This window comes from Hypanus sabinus, chromosome 11 (assembly GCF_030144855.1).
Source record: "Hypanus sabinus isolate sHypSab1 chromosome 11, sHypSab1.hap1, whole genome shotgun sequence".
Lineage (NCBI taxonomy): Eukaryota > Metazoa > Chordata > Chondrichthyes > Myliobatiformes > Dasyatidae > Hypanus > Hypanus sabinus.
The window spans coordinates 107485293-107513196 of NC_082716.1; the positions used below are offsets into that span (position 1 = coordinate 107485293).

The following is a 27904-nucleotide window of genomic DNA, read 5'->3' on the forward strand; positions in this document are numbered from 1 at the left end:
ATGGGCTGCCAAGAACAGTGATGGAGGCGGGTACAATAAGTTCTTTTAAGAGACTCCGGGATAGATACGTGGAGCTTAGAATAATAGAGGGCTATGAGTAAGCCTAGGTAATTTCTAAGTAAGCATATTTGGTAAAGCATTGTGGGTTGAAGGGCCTGTACTGTGCTGTAGGTTTTCTATGTTTCTATATTTTAACAATGCACAAGTCTACTCGTCTCTCAGTCTGCCGACTGTGAAAATACTCATTGAAGATTAAGGTTCATCTGTTTATCACCTGTACACTGAAACATACAGTGAAATGCGTCATTTGTGTTTAAAAACTACACAACATAAGGATGTGCTGGGGAAAGCCTGCAGGTTTCACCAACTCTCCAGTCCCAGCATATCATGCCCGCAGGCTTCAGCAGAACAGCTCAACATGCCAGCCACTTTTCCACCCTCCCACCCACTCTCACAAACAGGTCTCCAACCTCAGGTCGGCCTCCGACCGGCAGTCCTTGGCCCTGGACTCTCGGACTTGCAGATATTAGGCCTCCACAACCTCTAGTCCCTTGTGTGGACTCACTGATGTCGGACGTCTGACTACCAGACATACTGACCCAGGGACTGATTGCTGGATTTGACCTCCAACTTTGACCTCTGGGTATTGACCCCAGGACTTGCCATTTGCAGGACTTTGACCTCTAGGCCTCAAACTCTGAACTTGCACTGACTGTCACCCCCAGGACACGCCAAGCTGGTGGGTAACCCACCCTCATCCTCAGGATTGTCAACCTCAGTCATTCACTGTGGGGGTCACTGGTCTTCACCCTTAGTGCGTGCAGAAAGATGTGTCCCAGCACGAATCACTGGGCAGTGTGGTTGAGGCCTGGAGCATTTAGCTAAAGTGGGGCTCAGGTCCTAATGCAAGGAAACCCACACAGACACAGGGAGAACTTACAAACTCCTTACAGACAGTGGCAGGGTATTTAAGATCCAGACCAATAGGTGATATATTTCTGATAAACCATGATGTATTTTAGTCTATTGCGGTAGCATAATCATTAGCATAGTGCTTCACAGTGCCAACAACCTGGGTTCAATTCCCACTTCTGCTTGTAAGGAGTTCGTACGTTCTCCCTGTTACTGTGCGGTTTCCCTCTGAGTGCTCCGGTTTCCTCCCACATTCCAAAGGGGTAGAGTTTAGGGTTAGTGAGTTGTGGACATGCTTAGTTGGCACCAGAAACATAGTGACACTTGCAGGCTGCCCCAGCACATCCTAGGACTGTGTTGATCACTGACACAAACAACTTATTTCACTGTATGGTTCGATGTATGTGTGACATGAAGCTAATTTAATCAAACTTCAAAGTAAATTTATTATCAAAGTACATATCTGTCGCCGTATACAACCCTGAGATCCATTTTCTTGTGGGCATACTTAACAAATCTATACAATACTAACTATAACAGAATTTGAATCAGAATCAGATTTAATATCACCGGCATATGTTGTGAAATTTGTTAACTTTACGGTGGCAGTACGTAGCAATACATAATAAATACATATAGAGAACAAAACTGAGTTACTTTAAGATATATATGTTTATTAAACAGTTAAGTTAAAATAAGCAGTGCAAAATAAAAATAAAAACAGTAGTGAGGTAATGTTTATGGGTCCAATGTCCATTGAGAAATCGGATGGCAGAGAGGAAGAAGCTGTTCCTGAATCACTGAGTGTGTGTCTTCAGGCTTCTGTACCTCCTTCCTGATTGTAACAGTGTGAAAGGTGCATGTCCTGGATGGTGGGGATCCTTAATGATGAACAGTGTCTTCCTATGGGACCACTCCTTGAAGATGTCTTAGGTACTGCACAGACTGGTACCCATGATGGAGCTGACTAAGTATACTAGTTTCTGCAACTTATTTTGATCTTGTGCAGTAGCACCCCCCCCCCCCAAATATCACCTGGTGATGCAGACAGACAGAATGTTTTGCATGAGAAATTCTTGTGGAATTTTTAGAAAACGTAGAAAACATGGAAAACCTACAGCACAATACAGGCCCTTTGGCCCACAAAGTTGTGCCGAACATGTCCCTACCTTAGAAATTACTAGGCTTCCCTATAGCCCTCTACTTTACTAAGCTCCATGTACCTATCCAAAAGCCTCTTAAAAGACCCTATTGTATCCATCTCTATCACCTTAGCCGGCAGCCCATTCCATGCACTCACCACTCTCTGAGTGAAAAATTTACCCCTGACATTTCCTCTGTATCTACTCCCCAGCACCTTAAACCTGTGTGCTCTTGTGGTAACCATTTCAGCTCTGGGAGAAAGCCTCTGACTACCCACACGATCAATGCCTCTCAACATCTTGTATGTCTCTATGAGGCCACCTCTCATCCTTCTTCGCTCCAAGGAGAAAAGGCCGAGTTCACTCAACCTATTCTCATAAGGCATGCTCCCCAATCCAGGCAACATCCTTGTAAATCTCTTCTGCACTCTTTTTATGGCCTCCGTATCCTTCCTGTAGTGAGGTCACCAGAACTGAGCACAGTACTCCAAGTGGGGTCTGACCAGGGTCCTATATAGCTGCAACATTACCTCTTGGCTCCTAAATTCAGTTCCACGATTGATGAAGGCCAATACACCATATGCCTTCTTAACCACAGAGTCAACCTGCACAGCTGCTTTGAGTGTCCTATGGACTCAGACCTCAAGATCCCTCTGATCCTCCACACTGCCAAGAGCCTTACCAGTAATACTATATTCTACCATCATATTTGACCAACCAAAATGAAGCACTTCACACTTATCTGGGTTGAACTCCATCTGCCACTTCTCAGTCCAGTTTTGCATTCTGTCAATGTCTCGCTGTAACCTCTGACAGCCCTCCACACTATCCACAACACCCCCAACCTTTGTGTCATCAGCAAACTTACTAAACCATCCCTCCACTTCCTAATCCAGGTCATTTATAAAAATCATGAAGGGTTAGGGTCCCAGAACAGATCCCTGAGGCACCCCACTGGTGACCGACCTCCATGCAGAATATGACCCATCTACAACTACTCTTTGCCTTCAGTGGACAAGCCAGTTCTGGATTCACAAATCAATGTCCCTTGGATCCCATGCCTCCTTACTTTCTGAATAAGTCTTACATGGGGTACCCTATCAAATGCCTTGCCGAGATCCATATACACTACATCTACTCCTTTTCCTTCATCAATGTGTTTAGTCCCATTCTCAAAAAATTCAATCAGGCTCATTAGCCATGACCTGCCCTTGACAAAGCCATGCTGACTATTCCTAATCATATTATCCCTCTCCAAATGTTCATAAATCTGGCCTCTCAGGATCTTCTCCATCAACTTACTGACCACTGAGGTAAGACTCACTGGTCTATAATTTCCTGGGATATCTCTACTCCCTTTCTTGAATAAAGGAACAACATCCGCAACCCTCCAATCCTCCGGAACATCTCCCATCCCCATTGATGATGCAAAGATCATCGCCAGAGGCTCAGCAATCTCCGCCTTCGCCTCCCACATTAGCCTGGGGCACATTTCGTCTGTTCCCGCCAACTTATCCAACTTGATGCTTTCCTAAAGCTCCAGCACATCCTCTTTCTTAATATCTACATGCTCAAGCATTTCAGTCTGCTGTAAGTCATCACAACAATCACTAACATCTTATTCCATAGTGAATACTGAAGTAAATTATTCATTAAGTACCTCTGTAATTTCCTCCGGTTCCATACACACTTTCCCACTGTCACACTTGATAGGTCCTATTCTTTCTCGTCTTTTCCTCTTGCTCTTCACATACTTGTAGAATGCCTTGGGGTTTTCCTTAATTCTGCCGGCCAAGGCCTTCTCATGGCCCCTTCTGGCTCTCCTAATTTCCTTCTTAAGCTCCTTCCTAGTAGCCTTATAATCTTCTAGATCTATAACATTACCTAGCTCTCTGAACCTTTTGTAAGTTTTTCTTCTTGACTAGATTTATTACAGCCTTTGTACACCATGGTTCCTGTACCCTACCATAACTTCCCTGTCTCATTGGAACGTCCCTATATGGAACTCTACACAAATATCCCCTGAATATTTGCCACATCTATTCTGTACTTTTCCCTGAGAACATCTGTTTCCAATTTAAGCCTCCAATTTCCTGCCTGATAGCCTCATAATTCCCTTGACTCCAGTTAAACGCTTTTCTAACTTGTCTGTTCCAATGCTATTTAGAGCATTTTAGTTGACAAACCAAATCTCTTCAAAACCCTAATGAAATATAGCTGCTGTCTTGCTGCCTTTATAGCTGCATCAATATGTTGCTTCCAGGTCTGGTCCTCAGAGATATTGACACCCAAATTGCTCAATGTCTCCATTTCTGATCACACTGAGGATTGGTTTGTGTTCCCTTGCCTTACCCTTCCTGAGGTCCACAATCAGCTCTCTGAGGGCAAGGTTGCTGCTGTGACACCACTCCACTAATGTGTATATCTCTCTCCTGTATGCCCTTTCGTCACCATCTGAAATTCTGCCAACAATGATTGTATCATCAGCAGACTTATAGATGCCTAGCCACATGGTCATGGGTGTAGAGAGAGTAGATCAGCAGACTAAGCACATATCCCTGTGGAGCACTAGTGTTAATTGTCTGCAAGGTGGAGACATTCTTTCCAATCCACACAGATTGTGATCTTCTGGTTAGGTAGTCGAGGATCCAGTTGCAGAGGGAGGAACAGAACCCAGGTTCTGTAGCTTTTCGATCAGGACTGTAGGAATGATGGTGTTAACACTGAACTATAATCAATAAACTGCATCCATTCAACGGTATTTGCATCGCCCAGGTGATCCAAGACTGCGCGGACAGCCGCTGAGATCACTTCTGCTGTAGACGTATTCTGGCGATAGGCAGATTGCAGTGGTTCAAGGTCCTTTCTGAGACAGGTGTTGATTCTAGCCATCACCGACCTCTCAAATCATTTCATCACGATGGATGTGAATGCTACTTCACGATTGTCATTGACGCAGCTCACGCTATTCCTTCTTGGGCACTGGTATAATTGTTGCCCTTCTGAAGCAGGTGGAAGGTTAGTTAGGAAGGTTCAATCGTTAGGTATCAATATTGAAGTAGTAAAATGGATTCAACAGTTGCTGGATGGGAGATGCCAGAGAATAGTGGTGGATAACTGTTTGTCAGGTTGGAGGCCGGTGACTAGTGGTGTGCATCAGGGATCTGTATTGGGTCCAATGTTGTTTGTCATATACATTAATGATCTGGATGATGGGGTGGTAAATTGGATTAGTAAGTATGCAGATGATACTAAGGTAGGTGGCGTTGTGGATAATGAAGTAGCTTTTCAAAGCTTGCAGAGAGATTTAGGCCAGTTAGAAGAGTGGCTGAATGATGGCAGATGGAGGTTAATGCTGACAAGTGTGAGGTGCTACATTTTGGTAGGAATAATCCAAATAGGACATACATGGTAAATGGTAGGGCATTGAGGAATACAGTAGAACAGAGTGATCTAGGAATAATGGTGTATAGTTCCCTGAAGGTGGAATCTCATGTGGATAGGGTGGTGAAGAAAGCTTTTGGTATGCTGGCCTTTATAAATCAGAGCATTGAGTATAGGAGTTGAGGTGTGATGTTAAAATTGTACAAGGCATTGGTAAGGCTGAATTTGGAGTATTGTGTACAGTTCTGGTCACCGAATTATAGGAAAGATGTCAACAAAATAGAGAGAGTACAGAGAAGATTTACTAGAATGTTACCTGGGTTTCAGCACCTAAGTTACAGGGAAAGGTTGAACAAATTAGGTCTTTATTCTTTGGAGCATAGAAGGTTGAGGGGGGACATGATAGAGGTACTTAAAATTATGAGGGGGATAGATAGAGTTGACATGGATAGGCTTTTTCTATTGAGAGTAGGGGAGATTCAAACAAGAGGACATGAGTTGAGAGTTAAGGGACAAAAGTTTAAGGGTAACACGAGGGGGAACTTTACTCAGAGAGCGGTAGCTGTGTGGAACGAGCTTCCAGTAGAAGTGGTAGAGGCAGGTTTGGTATTGTCATTTAAAGTAAAATTGGATAGGTATATGGACAGGAAAAGAATGGAGAGTTATGGGCTGAGTGCAGGTATGTGGGACTAGGTGACAGTAAGCATTTGGCATGGACTAGAAGGGCTGAGATGGCCTGTTTCCATGCTGTAATTGTTCAGTGAAACTTCTGGCTGTAGCAGTGAGATTAAAAATGTCATTGAATACTCCCACCAGTTGGTTGGCACTGATTTTCAGAGCCTTACCAGGTAGTCCATAATGCCCCGCTGCTTTGCACCCTCTTGGAAGCCAGCCTGACATCGCCCTCTGACACCGAGGTGGCAGTGTCATCGGAAGCTGCAGGGACCCTCATAGCTATGGCTTTATTCTCCCTCTCAAAGCAGACATAAATGGTGTTGAGCTCATCTGGTAGTGAAGCATCGCTGCCATTCACGATGTTGGGTTTTGCTTTGTCGGAAGTAGTGGCCTGCAAACCCTGCCAGAGTTGACATGGATCTGATTTTGCCTCAAACTTCTCTTGGATTGTTTCTTGGCTCTTGAAATGGCCCTCCGCAAGTTATGCCTGGTTTTCTAATACAGAGCTGGATTGCCAGACCTGAATCGGGATTGTCATAAATCTAGACCTCAGCAGAACCTGAATCTCCTTGTTCATCCACAGCTTTTGTTTTGGGAACGTACAGTAAGTTTTTGTCGGCACACACTCATCTACATGGGTTTTAATGAAATCGGTGACAACTGTGGCATGCTCATCCAGGTATGAAAGTAGCTCCCTGAACACAGTCCAGTCCACTGATTCAGAGCACTCCTGTGCCTCCCTGGTCCATACCTTCTTGGTTCTCACTACTGGTGCTGCAGTCTTCAGTCTTTGCCTATACTCAAGGAGTAGAAGTATAGCCAGGTGATCAGACTTACCGAAGTGTAGTCCCAGAATCAATGAAAGACCATCATATAAGGTGTTCAGCCAATTGCAGAGGACAACAAAATGTGCAAATGCAAAAATAATAAATAAATAAGCAATAAATATCAAGACATGGGATGAAGAGTCCTTGAAAGTGAATCCTCAGATTGTAGGAACATTTTAATGGTGGGGCAAGTGAAGTTGAGTGAAGTTAACCCCTTTGTTAGAAGAGCCTGATGGTTGAGGGGCAATAACTATTCCTGAATCTGGTGGTGCAAGTCCTGAGGTTCTTGTACCTTCTTCCTAATGGCAGCAATGAGGAGAGAGCATGTCATAATCCTCAATCGTTAAACTCAATAAAAGCCCAATGAAGACTAGATCTCAAACTGTGCTGTTAGCTGTTTAGTTGCCTGTGAGAGAGGTGTCGGAGTTGGTGTGCTTCACTGGAGGCAGTGTGGCATGGTGTCCAAGCTGGTGTCACGCTGGCGTTGCTGCCACCTAGTGTTCACTGGGCAGAAGACGAGCTGGTATCATGTTTACCAGCAGACTGTTGTAATGTTGATCTCGGGGACTTGGACCATATTTTTTTGTGTGATTGTATTTTACTGATTTCCAGCATCTGTGCTTGCTACTTTACATGTGGCTTTGCTGTGTGTGACTGTCGCTACTGCGTTTTGCACCTTGGCCCCTGAGTAATGGGGTTTCATTTGGTGATACTCATGTACAGTTTGTTATGTACCCGTAGGGTTCATTTTTTCTGTGGACTGTCACTTGAAAACACCGGGGAAATGAGACTGACTTTTGGACACTTTGATTTCTGCTGTCTGCAGAGTTGCTTCGTTACCATAGTGGAGAGAGGTGGAGTGATTTGATGCACAATGAACGTTATGGTTTCTCTGCAGCTTGTTTTGAACATACAAGGAGTCAAGATGGATTTGGTCAATGGAAGACACCAGTGAGTCGGTCGCTGGTTTAAACTTCCAGTAGCCCTAAGGGGTGAGTTGAAATCTATCCAGAGTATTGATAAATGACTCTCACAAGTTGCTGCAACTAGAAGGATTTTGCAGAGAGGAGAGGAGAGGAGAGGAAGGTTTGAAACAGAAGGAACCTAGTGACAAAGAGATCACTGTTTGGACTCTCTCTCCAAGTAGCCCGTGAGGGTGAGTTTGTTTCCATTCGGATACGATAAGTCAATTATAAAAGGGGAAATTACGACAAATTTGGATAGCAGTAGAAGGATCTGTCCGAGTCAGCATGGATTTATGAAGGGAAAATCATGCTTGACTAATCTTCTGGAGCTTTTTGAGGATGTAACTATGAAAATGGACAAGGGAGAGCCAGTGGATGTAGTGTACCTGGACTTCCAGAAAGCTTTTGATAAAGTCCCACATAGGAGATTAGTAGGCAAAGTTAGGGCACATGGTATTGGGGGCAGAGTACTGACATGGATTGAAAATTGGCTGGCTGACAGGAAACAAAGAGTAGAGATTAACAGATCCCTTTTGGAATGGCAGGCTGTGACCAGTGGGGTACCGCAAGGTTCGGTGCTGGGACTGCAGCTGTTTACAATATACATTAATGATTTAGATGAAGGGATTAAAAGTAACATTAGCAAATTTGCCGATGACACAAAGCTGGGTGGCAGTGTGAAATGTCAGGAGGATGTTATGAGAATGCAGGGTTACTTGGACAGGCTAGGTGAGTGGGCATATGTATGGCAGATGCAGTTTAATGTGGATAAATGTGAGGTTATCCACTTTGGTGGCAAGAACAGGAAGGCAGATTACTATCTAAATGGAGTCATGTTAGGAAAAGGGGAAGTACAACAAGATCTAGGTGTTCTTGTACATCAGTCAATGAAAGCAAGCATGCAGGTACAGCAGGCAGTAAAGAAAACTAATGGCATGTTGGCCTTTATAACAAGAGGAATTGAGTATAGTAGCAAAGAGGTCCTTCTGCTGTTGTACAGGGCCCTGGTGAGACCACACCTGGAGTATTTTGTGCAGTTTTGGTCTCCAAATTTGAGGAAGGACATTCTTGCTATTGAGGGAGTGCAGCGTAGGTTCACAAGGTTAATTCCCGGAATGGCGGGACTGTCATATGTTGAAAGATTGGAGCAACTGGGCTTGTATACACTGGAATTTAGAAGGATGAGAGGGGATCTGATTGAAACATATAAGATTATTAAGGGATTGGACATGCTGGAGGCAGGAAGCATGTTCCCGCTGATGGGTGAGTCCAGAACTAGAGGCCACAGTTTAAGAATAAGGGGTAGGCCATTTAGAACAGAGATGCAGAAAAACTTTTTCACCCAGAGAGTGGTGGATATGTGGAATGCTCTGCCCCAGAAGGCAGTGGAGGCCAAGTCTCTGGATGCTTTCAAGTGAGAGATAGAGCTCTTATAGATAGCGAGGTCAAGGGATATGGGGAGAGGGCAGGAACGGGGTACTGATTGTGTACGATCAGCCACGATCACAGTGAATGGCAGTGCTGGTTAGAAGAGCCGAATGGCCTACTCCTGCACCTACTGTCTATTGAAAGTGTGATTGTCACTTAGTTAATCCACAGGAGTGGGTTTTCTGGTGAATGGAAAACCTTTGTGAATACCACATGTGTGTCTACGCTTTGACTGGGTGTGGTAGTTCACTGAAGAAAGGCACCCCTGTGGCAAATCACTGCTGGAGTTATTTCATATGTCATGGAACTGGATAAGTGGCTATCACGTTGTGTGTTTGGGGTAACTGTATGGAATCTACCAGTGTGTCGATCCTTGCCTGGGTGGTGGTTCCCTTGAAGATGGTCCCCTTTGTGATAATCCATACTTGAATTCTGTTTGAGTATCCTGTGGCCACCATTTTGAGATGTCCCATAGCTGAATTCAGGTGTGGTACCACTTGTGTTGAAAGGATATTCGTTGAAGATCACAGTCGTGATACTTTGTGTGTGGAGTGGAACAACTTTGGAGATAAAATCTACTGCTGTTGTTATTTTGTATTGCTGTCATGGAATCGGTGGTATATTGACGTAATTGCCTTCTCACAACATTCGTCTTTAGGATATGTTAGGGGGGAGGGGTTAAGGGGGGGAAGGGCTGATAATTTTCTTTTTTCTTTCTGTAACCTATTTGAAAATTCAATAAAAAATAAAAAAAACATTTGCCTTTGGATTACAAACACCTCGCATTAGTTAACCTGTGCATTTGAACTGAATTTTCTTATATACCATTGTAAGACTGTATCACTTACCACCTGAGCTTGAGTAAGTTTGGGAACTTTATTTACACCTATATACGCATAACACTGTTAACGCTTGATTTACCTGGTTTAAGTTACTATATGATGTTGTCACTAATAAAATAGTGTTTTGTTAACAGCAAAAGCAGTCTCCAGGTGTGTTCTGTTGTTGCGGATACTTTTACAGGGTTGCATGTACGTAACAGGTTGAATGACATTTGAACTTGAAAAAATACTAACAGCACCAGATATTTAATAACGATGCCACATAAATACACCAACTCTGCCCTGGATGGCCTCAAGCCTGCTGCAAAAGGAGCACGGCACTAGTAACCCCATCCCGTAAAAATCCCAGAGGTACAGGAACTCCAAAGACCTCATCACTGGGTGAGGAAGAAGATGGGCTACACCTGGGGATAACTTGAAAGACTGGCCCAGGACAGAGAACTTGGCGAGATGATGTCAGGGACCTCTGCTCCGGTAGGATTGACAGGCTCAAGATGATAATAATGCCACAATACATTTTGATGTATAATAAACTAAGCTAATTTCATATCTCTAACCTAATGCTTTTATCTCTTCTTTTTCTTCCAAATGTGTTTCTTCTACTGTTGGAGCCTCTGATCGACACTGCGGTGTGTGTTTTTGGGCCAATTGAGCGATCTGGCACTTCATGCTCTGAGGGTGTACAGTGATGTTTCGAGCAAAGCTTGCACCTCAAGGCCGAGAAGCCTGGAGATGTGACGCGAGCCTATAATTGACTCCATTTCTCTTTCACATTTCTCTCTCTCTCTCTCTCTCTCTCACACACACACACACACACACACACACACACACACACACACACACACACACACACACACACACACACACACACACACACACACACACACACACACACACACACACCACTCCTTGTTTTTTTCTCATTACTATTTTCAGTGTCTGTGATGAGGGAGGCAGGTAACGAATAACACAGAACTAGATTGAACTGAACTGAATATGCCTGAACTCTATAGATTTGTGTTTTGTATTCTGTATTTTTCATTCTTTTGCCATTTGTGCATTTCTCTTTCTTTTGCACGTGGGTGTGGGTTTTGATGTTTTTCTTTGAACGTATTTCATAGTTTTCTTTGTTTTGTGGCTGTGGGAAAATAAATCTCAGGGTTCGATACTGCATACATACTTCAATACTAAATATCCTCTGAACTTTGAACTTTTTCAACTGAGCATTTGGTATCCAGTACAGCACCATGTCAGTGAAAATGATGTGTTTGTTTCGCAGTTGTACAACGCCTTCCCGAGGATCATGGATTTCCTGCCTGGATCTCACCGAAAGTTCTTCCAAAATATTAAAAACTTGAGAAATTTTCTGGCCAAAACTATTCAAAGCCACGAAGAAACTGTCCAGAAAGACTCCCCCAGGGATTACATCGACTGCTTCCTCACAAAGATGGATGAGGTAATGGCAGCAACTTTCTTCTCACATTCACTCATTTCCCACTGTCCTACCAAGTACACTGAAGATAATAACTTTTCTCTTCTTATCTTATTTTAGAGACATGGTGCAGAACAGGCCGTTCCGGCCCAAAGAGTTGCGCCAACCAGCAGCCCATCTATTTATTCAGTTTAGTTACTTAATGCCCATTACACCGCTAGTGCTTAGGGCAGCAATGAAGGTCCTCCATCTCTGCCTGTCCTTGGCCATCTTCTCTATTGTGCCCCAGATGTGGTTAAGGGTCCTCATTTCTGCATCTACAGTACAACAACAAATTATCTTTCCTCCACCCTTCAGGGGCGCAATGAAGTGCTGTCTTGATGATGGTGTTGGCATATCTTCTCTTCATGTGCCCAGCCCATTTCGAACATTTTTTCATGGTGATTGTGGCCATGTCCTCTTGGTGTCACTGAAGAAGTAGGGCATGATTGGAGATCTTTCTTGGCCAGAAAATACAGAGGATCTTCCGGAGGCTCATGGTGTGGAATGACAAAGTCACTGTCTGTCATGCACCAACATTCTGACCCCTACAAGAGTGTGGACTGAACACAGCTCTGGTAAAACTTCACTTTGGTGTGGACACTGTACTTGGCTGATCCTCTTATTTTGCTCCACTGTAACCTAATCAGAGAATGATTTTCAATGACCAATTGACCTTTGGACTGTGTGGGTGACCAGAGCACCCGGAGGAAACCCATATGGTCATGGGGAGAACGTACAGACTTCTTGCAGGCAGCACTGGAATTGAACTCCGAACTCTGGAATGCCCTAAGCTGTAATAGTGTCACAATAACCACCACGCTACCATGGCATCTGATTTTTCTTAATTGGTAAATTAGATCAGACTTGAAAACCACAGAAATAGACCCTTCAGCCCACTACATCTATGTTGACCACTGTGCCAGTCTATACTAATCCCATTTACCTGCATTAATTCCATATCCCTCTATGTTCTGCTCAGTTAATTTTGCACAGAGATCATAATTATTGATTTATTGATTGATTTGAAATACAGCGAGAGTAGGCCTTTCGGCCCCTCAAGCTGCACCACCCAGCAATTCCCCAATTTAATCCTAGTTCAGTCACGGGACGATTTACATTGATCAAATAACCTATTAATCTTTGGGATGAGAGAGGAAGCTGGAGCACCTGGAGGAAACAATCATCGTCACAGGGAGAATATAGAAATTCCTTCCAGGCACCCAGCTGGGATTGAACCTGGGTTGCCTGTACTCTAAACCATTGTACAATGCACTACACTACTGTGCTGCACCAAACACGATTATCTTTTTTGATAAAAACTATGCAGCTGCTAGAAATCTAAACTAAGAAATGGAAATGCCACAAGTTCTCAGCAGATCAGTTAGTGGCTGTAGAAAGAGAATCTGGCATTTTTTGCCAACCATCCTTTGACACAAATGCTGCTGAGTCTCCAAAGAGCTTCCATGATTTTCTGTTTCTTTGGGAACTGGTATTGCAAACATTTGTCTATTATAGAGCACAGTAGCATTAGGGTAGCACCTCGGCGTAGTGCTCAGCACAACGCTTCACGGGACAGGTGACCCAGGTTCAATTCCCACCGCTGCCTGTCAGGAATTTATACGCTCTCTCTGTGGACTGTGGGAGGAAACCAGAGCACCTGGAGGAAACCAACACAGTCAAAGATGTTCCGATTTGTAGGTTCAGAGGCCATTGTAAATTGTCCCGTGATAAGGCATTGCAGGTCGGCGCAGCTTGAAGGACCAGAAGGACCGATTCTGCGTTGACTCTTAATAAAATGAAAAAAATAAGGAGCCAGAAAGGCATGAATTGAATTAAAGTTGAAAATCGTCTGAAGGCTGTTAAAATGTTCTCCTTCCCCTCCCTCGCCCCCTTCCATTTCAGCCTTGATGAAGGATCTCAGGTTGAAACAACGTCAACTGCTCACTAACCCCCATAGACGCTGAGTTTGTGTGTGTGTGTGTGTGAGTGTGTGTGTGTGTGTGTGTGTGTGTGTGTGTGTGTGTTACTCATCATTTCTAGAAGCTGCAAAATTCTTTCTGTTTAAAATGTGGATTTTTGTTTGCCTTGTTTCAGGACAAAGATGAGCTTAACTCCGAATTCTTTTACGAGAACTTGTTGGTGTCGATACAGAGCTTGTTTCTGGCTGGAACTGAAACAACCAGTACAACCCTGTGCTGGGCTCTTCAAATTCTGGCAAAGTATCCGGAAGTTCAAGGTGAGCTTTAATTCAATTCAAATCAGTTCCGGGGTCAAAACGCAAAACACAGTACCAATGGTCACACACAGCACAAAGCACTCACAAGATAGCAGACACAAATGGTATCATAATCGCACAATAAAATAATCAAAAACTCACTCCACCAATCTCCAGTTGATTTCAATGGAGCCCGTCTCCTGTGAGCAAACACGGTGGGGGGAGCCGGCTCCAGCCTGGACACTGCACCACACCGTCCCTGGAGGAGTGCACTGGCCCCAAAGCAACCACCCCCGTCCCCAGGTGAAACTGCAGCTTGAGGCCCAGTCCTCGCATATAAAATACAACAAGCCCACATAGAATATCAGTAAAAATACAACTGAATGAACTGTATAGCCCAGACCTTCAGTCCATTGAAATCTTCAGTTGACCATAAAAGAGCTTATCTTCAATTTAGAATCAGGTTTAGTATCACCAACATATGTTGTAAAGTCTGTTAACTTTGCAGTAGCAGTACAATGCAATACATGAAAATAGAAAAAGACTGAATTATAGTAAATATATATTAAATAGTTGAATAAGTAGTGCATAAAGTAGTGAGGTCGTGTTCATGAGTTTAGTGTCCATTCAGAAATCAGATGGCAAAGGAGAAGATGCTGTTCCTGAATCATTGAGTGTGTGCCTTTAGGCTCCTGTACCTCCTCTCTGATGGTAGCAATGAGAAAAGGGCATGTCCTGGATAATAGAGGTCCTTAATGATGGATGCCGCCTTTCTAAGGCACCACTGTTTGAAGATATCTTAGATACTACGGAGACTAGTGCTCATGATGAAGCTGACTGAGTTTACAACTCTGCAGTTTACTTCAATCCTGTGCAGTACCCACACCCCGTACCAGATGGCAATACAGCCAGTTAGAATGGTCTCCATGGTACATCTATAGAAATTGCGAGGTGTGTATCAATTACACACAGCGTCAAAATCAAAGTTCAAAGTAGATTTTATTATCAGGGGACATAAATGCCACTGTGTACAGCTCTGAGATTCATTTTCTTGTGGACATCTTTAGCAAATCTACTGTATACTCTTTTGGAAGAGGACAGCGAGGCTTTGAGAGGAAGTGCGGCGGTGGCCATTTTCAAATTGTCCAATTGCTTCTCAGATCGGAGTTCTGAGAGGCGGGACTGCGCAGGCACGTGAGGAGGCCTGGGAAGGAGGGAAGATATAAAAAAGGAGAGACTGAGTGAGGTAGTTCTCTTTTGGAAGAGGACAGTGAGGCTTTGAGAGGAAGTGCGGCGGCGGCCATTTTCAAATTGTCCAATTGCGTCTCAGATCGGAGTTCTGAGAGGCGGGACTGTGCAGGCACGTGAGGAGGCCTGGGAAGGAGGAAAGATATAAAAAGAACGCAGCCTTAAGAAGCGGGCAGCTTTGTTTGCGGGCAGCGGAGTGCGCCGGGAGCAGAGTGTAGGGCTTGGGCTCAGGGGGCTTAGGCAGAAGGGGGCACAGTAGGATTATCTTTTAGTTCTTGTTATTTTCAGTTATTTGGGAAGTATGAGTGTGAGAGCAGCTTGTTGTTCTCGGTGTCGGATGTGGGAGGTCCTGGAGTCTCCGAGCCTCCTGGACGTCCACATCTGCGCCAGGTGCACTGAACTGCAGCTCCTGAGGGACCGAGTTAGGGAACTGGAGCTGCAGCTCGATGACCTTCGCCTGGTCAGGGAGAGTGAGGAGGTGATAGAGAGGAGTTACAGGCAGGTGGTCACTCCGGGGCCACGGGAGGCAGATAGGTGGGTCACGGTCAGGAAGGGGAAGAGGCAGGTACTAGAGAGTACCCCAGTGGCTGTACCCCTTGACAATAAGTACTCATGTTTGAGTACTGTTGGGGGGGACAGCCTACCTGGTGGAAGTGACAGTGGCCGGGCCTCCGGCACAGAGGACAGCCCTGTAGCTCAGATGGGTAGGGATAGAAGAAAGAGGACCATAGTAATAGGGGACTCGATAGTCAGGGGTTCAGACAGGCGGTTCTGTGGAGGTGATCGGGAGTCCAGGATGGTAATTTGCCTCCCTGGTGCCAGGGTTCGGGACGTTTCTGATCGCGTCCAAGATATCCTGAAGTGGGAGGGTGAGGAGTCAGAGGTCGTGGTACATGTAGGTACCAATGACATAGGAAAGGGGAAGAGGTCCTGAAACGAGAGTACAGGGAGTTAGGAAGGCAGTTAAGAAGAAGGACCGCAAAGGTAGTAATCTCGGGATTACTGCCTATGCCACGCGACAGTGAGAGTAGGAATGGAATTAGGTGGAGGATGAATGCGTGGCTGTGGGATTGGAGCAGGGGGCAGGGATTCAAGTTTCTGGATCATTGGGACCTCTTCTGGGGCAGGCGTGACCTGTTCAAGAAGGACGGGTTACACTTGAATCCTGGGGGGACCAATATCCTAGCGGGGAGGTTTGCTAGGGCTACAGGGCAGACTTTAAACTAGTAAGATGGGGGGGCGGGAATTAATTTGAGGAAACTATGGGAGAGGAGGTTAGTTCACCAGTAGAGCAAGTAAATAGACAGTGTGTGAGGGAGGAAAGGCAGGTGATGGAGAAGGGATGCACTCAGCCTGAAGATGTAGGGGAGAAGAAAGAAAAGGATAATAAATTTGAATGCATTGTTAGGGATGAAAAGAGAGGAGGAGGTGGAGAGTATCTTAAGTGTATCTATTTTAATGCTAGGAGCATTCTAAGAAAGGTGGATAAGCTTAAAGCGTGGATTGATACCGGGAATTATAGTGTTGTAGCTATTAGTGAAACATGGTTGCAGGAAGGGTGTGATTGGCAACTAAATATTCCTGGATTTAGTTGCTTCAGGTGTGATAGAGTAGGAGGGGCCAGAGGAGGAGGTGTTGCATTGCTTGTCCGAGAAAATCTTATGGCGGTGCTTTGGAAGGATAGATTAGGGAGCTCCTCTACGGAGGCAATTTGGGTGGAATTGAGAAATGGGAAGGGTGTAGTAACACTGATAGGAGTGTATTATAGGCCACCTAATGGGGAGCGTGAGTTGGAAGAGCAAATGTGTAAGGAGATAGCAGATATTTGTAGTAAACACAAGGTGGTGATTGTGGGAGATTTTAATTTTCCACACGTAGACTGGGAAGCTCATTCTGTAAAAGGGCTGGATGGTTTAGAGTTTGTGAAATGTGTGCAGGATAGTTTTTTGCAACAATACATAGAAGTACCGACTAGAGATGGGGCAGTGTTGGATCTCCTGTTAGGGAATGCGATAGGTCAGCTGACAGATGTATGTGTTGGGGAGCACTTCGGGTCCAGTGATCACAATAGCATTAGCTTCAATATAATTATGGAGAAGGACAGGACAGGACCTAGAGTTGAGATTTTTGATTGGAGAAAGGTTAAATTTGAGGAGATGCGAAGGGATTTAGAGAGAGTGGATTGGGTCAAGTTGTTTTATGGGAAGGATGTAATAGAGAAATGGAGGTCATTTAAGGGTGAAATTATGAGGGTACAGAATCTTTATGTTCCTGTTAGGTTGAAAGGAAAGGTTAAAGGTTTGAAAGCACCATGGTTTTCAAGGTATATTAGAAATTTGGTTCGGAAAAAGAGGGATGTCTACAATAGATATAGGCAGCATGGAGTAAAGGAATTGCTCAAGGGATATAAAGAATGTAAAAGGAATCTTAAGAAAGAGATCAGAAAAGCTAAAAGAAGATATGAGGTTGGTTTGGCAAATAAGGTGAAAGTAAATCCGAAAGGTTTCTACAGTTATATTAAAAGCAAGAGGATAGTGAGGGATAAAATTGGCCCCTCAGAGAATCAGAGTGGTCAGCTACGTGTGGAGCCGAGGGAGATGGGAGAGATTTTGAACGATTTCTTCTCTTCGGTATTCACTAAGGAGAAGGATATTGAATTGTGTAAGGTGTGGGAAATAAGTAAGGAAGTTATGGAACCTATGACAATTAAAGAGGTGGAAGTACCGGCGCTTTTAAGAAATTTAAAAGTGGATAGGATATTCCCCAGGACCTTGAGGGAAGTTTGTGTGGAGATAACAGGAGCTCTGACGGAGATCTTTAAGATGTCATTAGAAACGGGGATTGTGCCGGAGGATTGTCGTATTGCTCATGTGGTTCCATTGTTTAAAAAGGGTTCTAGAAGTAAGCCTAGCAATTATAGACCTGTCAGTTTGACATCAGTGGTGGGTAAATTAATGGAAAGTATTCTTAGAGATAGTATTAATAATTATCTGGATAGACAGGATCTGATTAGGAGTAGCCAGCATGGATTTGTGCCTGGAAGGTCATGTTTGACAAACCTTATTGAATTTTTTGAAGAAGTTACGAGGAATGTTGACGAGGGTAAGGCAGTGGATGTAGTCTATATGGACTTCAGCAAAGCCTTTGACAAAGTTCCACATGGAAGGTTAGTTAAGAAGGTTCAGTCGTTAGGTATTAATGCTGGAGTAATAAAATGGATTCAACAGTGGCTAGATGGGAGATGCCAGAGAGTAGTGGTGGATAATTGTTTATCGGGATGGAGGCCGGTGACTAGCGGGGTGCCTCAGGGATCTGTTTTGGGCCCAATGTTGTTTGTAATATACATAAATGATCTGGATGATGGGGTGGTAAATTGGATTAGTAAGTATGCCGATGATACTAAGGTAGGAGGTGTTGTGGATAATGAGGTGGGTTTTCAAAGCTTGCAGGGAGATTTATGCCGGTTAGAAGAATGGGCTGAACGTTGGCAGATGGAGTTTAATGCTGAGAGTGTGAGGTTCTACATTTTGGCAGGAATAATCCAAATAGAACATACAGGGTAAATGGTAGGCCATTGAGGAATGCAGTGGAACAGAGAGATCTAGGAATAACAGTGCATAGTTCCCTGAAGGTGGAGTCTCATGTAGATAGGGTGGTGAAGAAGGCTTTTGGAACGCTGGCCTTTATAAATCAAAGCATTGAGTACAGAAGTTGGGATGTAATGTTAAAATTGTACAAGGCATTGGAAAGGCCAAATTTGGAATATTGTGTACAGTTCTGGTCACCGAATTATAGGAAAGATATCAATAAATTAGAGAGAGTGCAGGGACGATTTACTAGGATGTTACCTGGGTTTCAGCACTTAAGTTACAGAGAAAGGTTGAACAAGTTAGGTCTCTATTCATTGGAGCGTAGAAGGTTGAGGGGGGATTTGATCGAGGTATTTAAAATTTTGAGAGGGATAGATAGAGTTGACGTGAATAGGCTGTTTCCATTGAGAGTAGGGGAGATTCAAATGAGAGGACATGATTTGAGAGTTAGGGGGCAGAAGTTTAAGGGAAACACGAGGGGGTATTTCTTTACTCAGAGAGTGATAGCTGTGTGGAATGAGCTTCCTGTAGAAGTAGTAGAGACCAGTTCAGTTGTGTCATTTAAGGTAAAATTGGATAGGTATATGGACAGGAAAGGAGTGGAGGGTTATGGGCTGAGTGCGGGTAGGTGGGACTAGGTGAGATTAAGAGTTCGGCACGGACTAGGAGGGCCGAGATGGCCTGTTTCCGTGCTGTGGTTATATATGGTTATGTGGCGACCCATTTCCTGGCACATCCGAACCGGCTCACAATTAGATAGCCTACGGGGGTTTGCGAGCACAGAGCTTTGGAGCCTCTGTGCCACGGGGGGCAGGTTGAGGGAGGCTTAAAAGTGAGGCTGAGGATTTCAAATAAAGTTTTTTCCTTCGACTGCAGTTCCCAACTCTGTGTTGTAATTTTAGTGCTGCATGTAGCACACCACTACAATTGGTGACCCCGACGGTCCAAACGATTTTTGGACCAGAAATGACCGACGCCGCCTCTGTTCATGCGGTTTCGTTGAAACTGCCGGGTTTCTGGACACAGCGACTGAACCTATGGTTCCAGCAAGCCGAAGCCCAATTCCACGTTCGCCAGATCACCTCAGAAGACACCCGCTACTACTACGTGGTGAGCTCCCTCGACCAGGACACAGCGGCCCAGGTCACGGAGTTCGTACAGTCGCCCCCGGCAGACGGCAAGTACACGGAATTCAAAGTCCTGCTCCTCAGGACTTTCGGACTCTCACGGCGCGAGCGGGCTGCCCGTTTACTGCACCTGGATGGCTTGGGCGACAGACCTCCTTCGGCTTTAATGAATGAGATGTTGTCTCTGGCCGACGGACACACACCCTGCCTCATGTTTGAGCAGGCATTCCTGGAGCAGCTGCCCGAGGACATACGCTTGCTGCAGTCCGACGCGGATTTCAGTGACCCCTGGAAGGTGGCAGCCCGGGCGGACTTGCTGTGGAACGCCAAAAAGGTGAGCAGGGCGTCCATCGCACAGATCTCCCAGCCACGCTCCCAGCAGCAAACCAGTCCAGGCCCGGCCGCAGAGCCCGCCAACCCCCGGCCCAATGAACACTGGTGCTTCTACCACCAGCGGTGGGGCGCAGAAGCCCGCCGTTGTCGCCCGCCCTGCAAGTTCCCGGGAAATGCCAGGGCCAGCTGCCGCTGATGGCTACGGCGGCTGGCCATCGGGATAGCTTCCTGTATGTGTGGGACAGAAGGTCGGGACGCCGGTTTTCTGTTGACACTGGTGCCGAGATCAGCGTTTTACCTACGACAAGTTACGACACCCGCAGCAGGGCACTGGGGCCCCCCCTGAGGGCCGTGAACGGCAGCACAGTAAGGACCTATGGCACCTGTCAGGTGCAGCTACAGTTCGGTTCCAGCCAGTTCACATGGGACTTTACACTGGCTGCCGTAGCCTAACCGCTTCTGGGTGCGGATTTTTTGCGGGCTCACAGCCTACTGGTCGACCTGCCCAGGAAGAGACTGGTACACGCCGAGACCTTTCAGACGTTCTCCCTGGGTGCAGCCCAGTTGCCAGCCCCTCACCTCGGCTCCATCACGCTGTCCGACAACCACTTCACCAGGGTCCTGGCGGATTTCCCATCGGTTCTGGCACCACAGTTCACAGCGGCCATGCCCCGACACGGTGTACAGCACCACATCCCGACCCAGGGACCACCCCTCCACGCCCGCGCTCGGCGGCTTCCCCCGGACAAGCTCCGACTGGCGAAGGAGGAGTTCCAGAGGATGGAGGAATTGGGGATCATCCGGCGGTCCGACAGCCCATGGGCCTCCCCCCTGCACATGATGCCCAAAGCGACGGGAGGCTGGAGACCGTGCGGCGACTACCGCAGGCTGAACGAGGCTACCACACCGGACCGCTACCCTGTGCCGCACATTCAGGACTTTGCAGCAAACCTGCACGGCGCACGGATCTTCTCCAAGGTAGACCTCGTCCGAGGGTACCATCAAATCCCGATGCATCCTGACGACGTCCCCAAAACGGCTCTCATCACCCGTTTGGCCTTTTCGAGTTCCTCCGCATGCCGTTCGGCCTGAAGAATGCCGCACAGACGTTCCAGCGGTTAAGGGACGCGGTGGGACGGGACCTGGACTTCGCGTTCATCTATTTGGAGGACATCCTCATAGCCAGCAGCAGTCGTCAGGAGCATCTGTCCCACCTCCGTCAACTCTGCAACCGACTGAGTGAGTACGGTCTTACAATCAACCCCGCCAAATGCCAGTTCGGACTCAATTGACTTCCTGGCCCACAGGATTACTAAAGATGGGGCAACCCCTCTGCCCGCTAAGGTAGATGCGGTCCGCCACTTCCCCCGACCCACCACGATCAAAGGCCTTCAGGAATTCGTAGGTATGGTCAATTTCTACCACCGCTTCCTCCCTTCAGCTGCCCGGATCATGCGCCCCCTGTTCCCTGATGTTGGGTCCGAGCAAGGACATTACCTGGGACGAGGAGTCCGCCGCCGCTTTCGTTCAAATGAAGGAAGCTTTGGCGAACGCCGCAATGCTAGTACATCCCAGAATGGACGCCCCTACTGCCCTCACAGTGGACGCATCTAACACGGCAGTCGGTGGGGTGCTGGAGCAACTCATCGCAGGTCGCTGGCAACCCCTGGCGTTTTTCAGCAAACACCTGCGGCCACCCGAGCTCAAGTACAGTGCTTTCGACCGGGAACTGTTGGCGCTGTACCTGGCAATCCGGCATTTCAGGTACTTCCTAGAAGGTCGGCCCTTCACCGCGTTCACGGACCACAAACCGCTTACCTTTGCGTTTACGAAAGCGTCCGACCCCTGGGCATCCCGCCAGCAACGCCACCTGTCCTACATCTCTGAATACACGACGGATGTCCGGCACGTCTCGGGTAAGGACAATGTCGTGGCGGATGCGCTCTCTCGCCCTACCGTTCATGCCCTTTCCCAAGGGGTAGACTTTGAGGCACTGGCAGAGGCACAGCAGGCAGATGAGGAGATTCCGAGTTACAGAACCGCAGTCTCCGGTTTGCAGCTCCAGGACCTCCCCGTGGGCCCGGGTGAGAGGACTCTACTCTGTGACGGCCAGCCCCGTCCCGTCGTCCCGACAGCCTGGCGGCGCCGCGTTTTCGACTCCATTCATAACTTGGTGCATCCCTCCATCCAGACGACTGTCTGGATGGTTTCCAGCAGGTTTGTTTGGCACGGACTCCGCAAACAGGTCAGTGAATGGGCCAAAACGTGCATGCACTGCCAGACGGCCAAGGTGCAGCGGCACAGCAAAGCCCCACCGCAGCAGTTCCATCCCGCCCACCGGTGTTTCGACCACATTCATGTGGATATCGTGGGCCCCCTGACAGTGTCGCACGGAGCGCGGCACCTCCTGACTATCGTGGACCGGTTCACAAGATGGCCAGAGGCGGTCCCGCTCACCGACACCACCTCCGAACCTTGCGCCCGAGCCCTGATCACCACCTGGATATCTCGCTTTGGTGTACCGGCCCACATTACCTCTGACAGAGGCGCCCAGTTCGCCTCAAGCCTGTGGTCAGCTATGGTCAGCCTTTTGGGGACTCAGCTGCACCACACAACTGCCTACCACCCACAGTCGAACGGGCTAGTGGAGCGTTTCCACCGTCTCCTGAAGTTGGCCCTCATGGCCCGCCTGCGAGGAGCCAACTGGGCAGACGAGCTTCCCTGGGTCCTGCTTGGCATCCGCACAGCACCCAAAGATGACCTGCACGCCTCGTCGGCCGAGTTGGTATACGGCGTGCCTCTGGTCGTCCCCGGGGAGTTCCTACCAGCCCCACGGGGGCAAGAGGAAGATCCCGCAGCAGTCCTGGGCAGACTACGCGAGAAGCTCGGTAACCTGGCCCCCATACCCACTTCACAGCACGGGCGGAGCCCGACCTGCGTACCCAAAGACCTTCAGAACTGTAAGTTTGTGTTTGTACGAAGGGGCAGGCATCGGCCACCGCTACAGCGGCCATACGAGGGGCCGTTTATGGTGCTCCGGAACAACGGGTCCACATTCGTGCTGGACGTTGGGGGGAAAGAGGAGGTTTTCATGGTGGACTGACTCAAACCGGCCCATTTGGACCTGGCGCAACCAGTCGAGTTTCCGGCACCTCGGCACAGAGGCCGACCTCCCAAGCAGGTGGACATTGGGGGGGTGTATCGCCGGTTCTGCGGGGGGTTATGTGGTGACCCATTTCCTGGCACATCCGAACCGGCTCACAATTAGATAGCCTACGGGGGTTTGCGAGCACAGAGCTTTGGAGCCTCTGCGCCACGGGGGGCAGGTTGAGGGAGACTTAAAAGTGAGGCTGAGGATTTTCGAATAAAGTTTTTTCCTTCGACTGCAGTTACTGACTCCGTGTCGTAATTTCCGTGCTGCATGTAGCACACCTCTACAGTTATATGGTTATAGTAATTCCAACAGGATCAATAAAAGCTCAACTAGAGTGCAGAAGGCAACAAACTGTGCAAATGCAAATGTAAATAAATAGCAATAAACGATGAGAGCATAAGATAATGAGATAAAAAGTGATCATCTGCCAGCTCCACCGTCGAGGTCTTGGTTGGATCGCACTTTGTCTGGAACCTCTCCCCTTGACCTTACTGCCATGGGTGACCCTACTAGGAGGCAAAATCCAGATGCAATCGCTCTTGGGATTTCCGGCACTCAAAAGCCATCAAAACATGCAGGGAAATGCATCATTTACGTCAAAACAAATCAGTGGGAATTATGCTGGGGGCAGTCTGCAAGTGTCACCACACTTCTAATATGGACCTCATTGAAACCTGTTGAATGTGGAAAGGCCTCGATAGAGTGGCTGTAGAGAGGATGTTTCCTATGGTGGGAGAGTCTAAAACCAGAGGACACAGGCTCAGAATAACAGACATCCTTTCAGTATTAGAATCAGATTTAATATCACTGTAATATGTTGTGAAATTTGATAACTTTATGGCAATAGTGCAATGAAATGCATGATAAATAAATGTAGAGAAAAAACCTGTTACATTAAATTATGTATATCTATTTAATAGTTAAATTAAAATAACTAGTGCAAAATACCTGAAATTATAAAGTAGTGAGGTAGAGTTCATGGGTTCAATGTCAATTTTGAATCAGATGGCAAAGGGGAAGAAGCTGTTCCTGAATTGCTGAGACGAGAAGGAATTTTTTAGCCAGAGAGTGGTGAAGCTGTGGAATTTGTTGCCATAAGTGGCTGTGGAGGCCAGGGTTTGATATATTGGGCAGAATTTGATATATTCTTGATTGGTCGAGAATTAAATTAATATTGAGGAGACTGGGACTGAGGGTGAAAATGGATCAGCCATGATGAAATGGCCAAATAGCTTAATTCTGCTCCTATATTTGATGGTTTCCTAGAGCCTTCCGGTGCCAACATGCCCACAATTTACTAACCCTTACTAATCTGTACCGTACGTCTTTGGAATGTAGGAGGGAATCAGAGGATTTGGAGGAAACCTAGGGGGTCACAGGGAAGAATGTACAAACTCCTTACTAACAGCAGTGGGAATCAAACTCTAATCAGTGTTCACTGGCGTTGTAAGATGCGACAATGCTAACAGCTTCATACCACGCTGTCTATTTATGCAAGGATGCAATGAAAACCGTACCTGCAGTAATATCACAGGCACACATCATACAAGCTGAATGCTGAAGAAAAATGAGACAGAATTTTTACAAGAAAGATCACAATTAGGACAAAACCGTGAAGTTCATTTCTGTGACAGGTGATCAGACACTCACCTCTCTTTCATCTCTCTCTCTCCCCCTCCTTCCCCCATTGGATGTTTGCAGTCTTCTTTTTCTTTAATGGGCTCCTCTGAGGTTTATTTGTTTTGTGGCTGCCTGTAAAGAGACAAATCTCAAGGTTGTATAATGTATCTACATGCTTTGATAATAAAGGAACTGTGAAATTTGAAGAACAAAGTCGACTGTGTGATTGGTACCCTATCTACCACTCTAAAGGTTTCACTGTCCTCTCACCCTAAACACTTGTCTCTTTGCCATGGGTTCATGGAGAGCCATCCACAGGATGCTCTTTGTCTAAGCTGCTGTGACAATATCTCCAAAGCCTGTGCCTTCAAGCAGCAAGAACGACAAAGGCAGCGGGTGCATGCCAATACTGCCGAATAATGCTTCTCCGAACAAGTCATCTTTTAAAACATCAATTCCATTTGAGTCCTCTTTTTCATTTTATCTTTAAAGTTAAAAGTGCATAAATGTCATCAGATACAATCCTGGGGTTCATTCTAATGCAGGCGTACTCAGCAAGTCTATAGAATAGTTATTCTAACAGGATCAATGAAAGATCAACCTGAGCACATAAGACAACAAACTGTGCAAATGCAAATACAAATAAACAGCAATAAATATTGAGAAGATGAGATAATGAGTGAAAAGCTACAGAATCTTCTTATTAATTTTTTATGAGTTTCTATAATGTGACAGAACAAAAAAAAGTAAAATAAAAAGAGGTTTATACAGTGCCAAACAAGTATATCAAAAGTACAGTTCATAACAATTAAGAAAAGCACCCTTAGGAGAATCAAGCTACAGAATCTAGGCCTCTGTACCTTCCACTGCAACCGAAACTCCACAATTTGTGTGGATCAGAAATAACACCTCCACCTCACTGACAATTAACACTGGCGCACAACGGTGATAGGGGCTTAGCCCACTGCTCTACTCTCTCTACACCCATGGCTATGTGGTTAGGGACAGCTCAAATGTTATCTACAAATTTGCTGACAATGTAACCATTGTTAGCAGAATCTCAGATGGTGATGAGAGAGTGTAATGGAGAGAGACACAGCGAGTTGAGTGGTGTCATTCTAACAACCTTGTACTCAATATTAGTGAGCCAAAGAGCTGATTGTGGACTTCATAAAGGGTAAGATGAGGGAACACAAACCTATTCTCAAAGCCATTGGAAGTTTAAAGAGTGAGCAATTTCAACTTCCTTCAATATCTCTGAGGACCTAACATGGTCACAACGTATTGCTGCAGCTATAAAGATGACAAGGGAGTGGCTATATTTATTAAGAGTTTAGGGATATTTGCTATGTTTCCAAAGCACTCCCAAATTTCTACAGATGTACAGTGAAACACTTTCTGACTAACTTCATCATCATTTGGTATGGAGTGGGGGTGTGGCAACTGCACAGGATTGAAGTAAATTGCAGAAAATTGTAAAATTATTCAGCTCCATTAACAAGGAGCTGTGCCTCAAGGCGGCATCTATTACCAAGAACCCTCACCATCCAGGAGATGTCCTCTTCTTATTGTTATCATCAGGAAGGAGGTAGAGAAGCCTGAAGGGACACGCTCAATGATTCAGGAACAGCTTCTTCCCCTCTGGCACCTGATTTCTGAATGGACATTGAACCATGAACACTACCTCACTATTTAAAAAAAAATCTGCTTTAAGCTCTGCTTATTTTAACTTAACTATTTAATATACATGCATATATATACATGCAATATACAATATAGCTGTAATTCTGTTTCTCTTATATATTTATCATGTTGTTAACACATTTCACAACATATGCAGATGATATTAAACATGGTTCTGAAGAGTCCTTAAAGTGATATCATTGATTGTGGGAACATTTCATTGGTGGGGGAAGTGAGTGCAGTTTTCTCCTTCTGATCAAGAGCCTGATGTTTGAGGGATAGTAACTGTTCTTGAACCATGTGGTGCAAGTCCTGAGACTCTTGCAGCTTCTAGCTGGTGGCAGAAGTGAGAAGAGAGCATGGCCTGGGTGTTGGGGATCTCTGATGATGGATGCTGTTCACCTACAACAGTGCTTCATATCAATGTGCTCAGTGGTTGCAAGGGCTTTACCCATGATATACTAGGCCAAATCCATTATGTTTTGTATGTTTTTCCATTCAAAGGTATTGGTGTTTCCGTACACTCCGTCAATACATCTCCACTGCACATCTAAAGAAGTTTGTCAAAGTTTTAGATGTCATCCTGAATCCCCGCAGACTCCAAAGGAATTAGAGGCACTGCCGTGCTTTCTTTGCAATTGCACTTTCCTGTCCAGGTCAGGTCCTCTGAAATAGTAACAACCAGGAATTCAGAGTTCCTAACCCTCTCCACCTCTGATTCTCCAGTGAAGATTGGCTCATGGACATTTGGTTTCCCTCTCCTGAAGTCTATAATCATTTCCTTGGTCATACTGACATTGAGTGAAAGGTTGTTGTTATGACAGCACTCAACTAAATTTTCGGTCTCCCTCCTGACTGCTGATTCATCACCGCCTTGACAGGATCCACATCAGCAAACTTGAATACAGTAGTGGAGTTGTGCTGAGCCACACAGTCATCATTTATTTAGAGATACAGCATGGTAACAGGCTCTTCTGGTCCAACTAATCCACACTACTGTTACATGTGACCAATTATCCTTCTACCTCGTATGGCTTTGGGATGTGGGAGAAACCAGAGCACCCAGAGGAAACCCACAACGTCACAACCATTGGTCATCGGTCAAGTTCTTTAAGACTCTTTAATTTTTATTTTGTACTCTCTGTGTTTTATTCATTATAATTATCTGAATTAATGCACTTTGGGGTTTTTATGTGTTATTGTTAGGTCCTCCCCAGTTTACAGTTAAGTTGCAATTGTCCTTGGGTACTTCCAATTAATTCTTCAAGACTTTGCAGGTGTCCAG

At 45.9% G+C, this 27904-nt stretch overlaps 1 protein-coding gene across 1 annotated transcript in view; it reads left to right on the plus strand.

Moving 5' to 3' along the window:
• LOC132402267 (cytochrome P450 2C23-like) overlaps window positions 1–27904 on the plus strand; it is a 69541-nt gene that overhangs the window by 22804 nt on the left and 18833 nt on the right. Inside the window, exons 5-6 of the mRNA XM_059985084.1 lie at window positions 11455–11631; window positions 13744–13885. Of these exons, the coding sequence (XP_059841067.1) occupies window positions 11455–11631; window positions 13744–13885 (319 nt within the window). The remainder of the gene's footprint in view (window positions 1–11454; window positions 11632–13743; window positions 13886–27904) is intronic.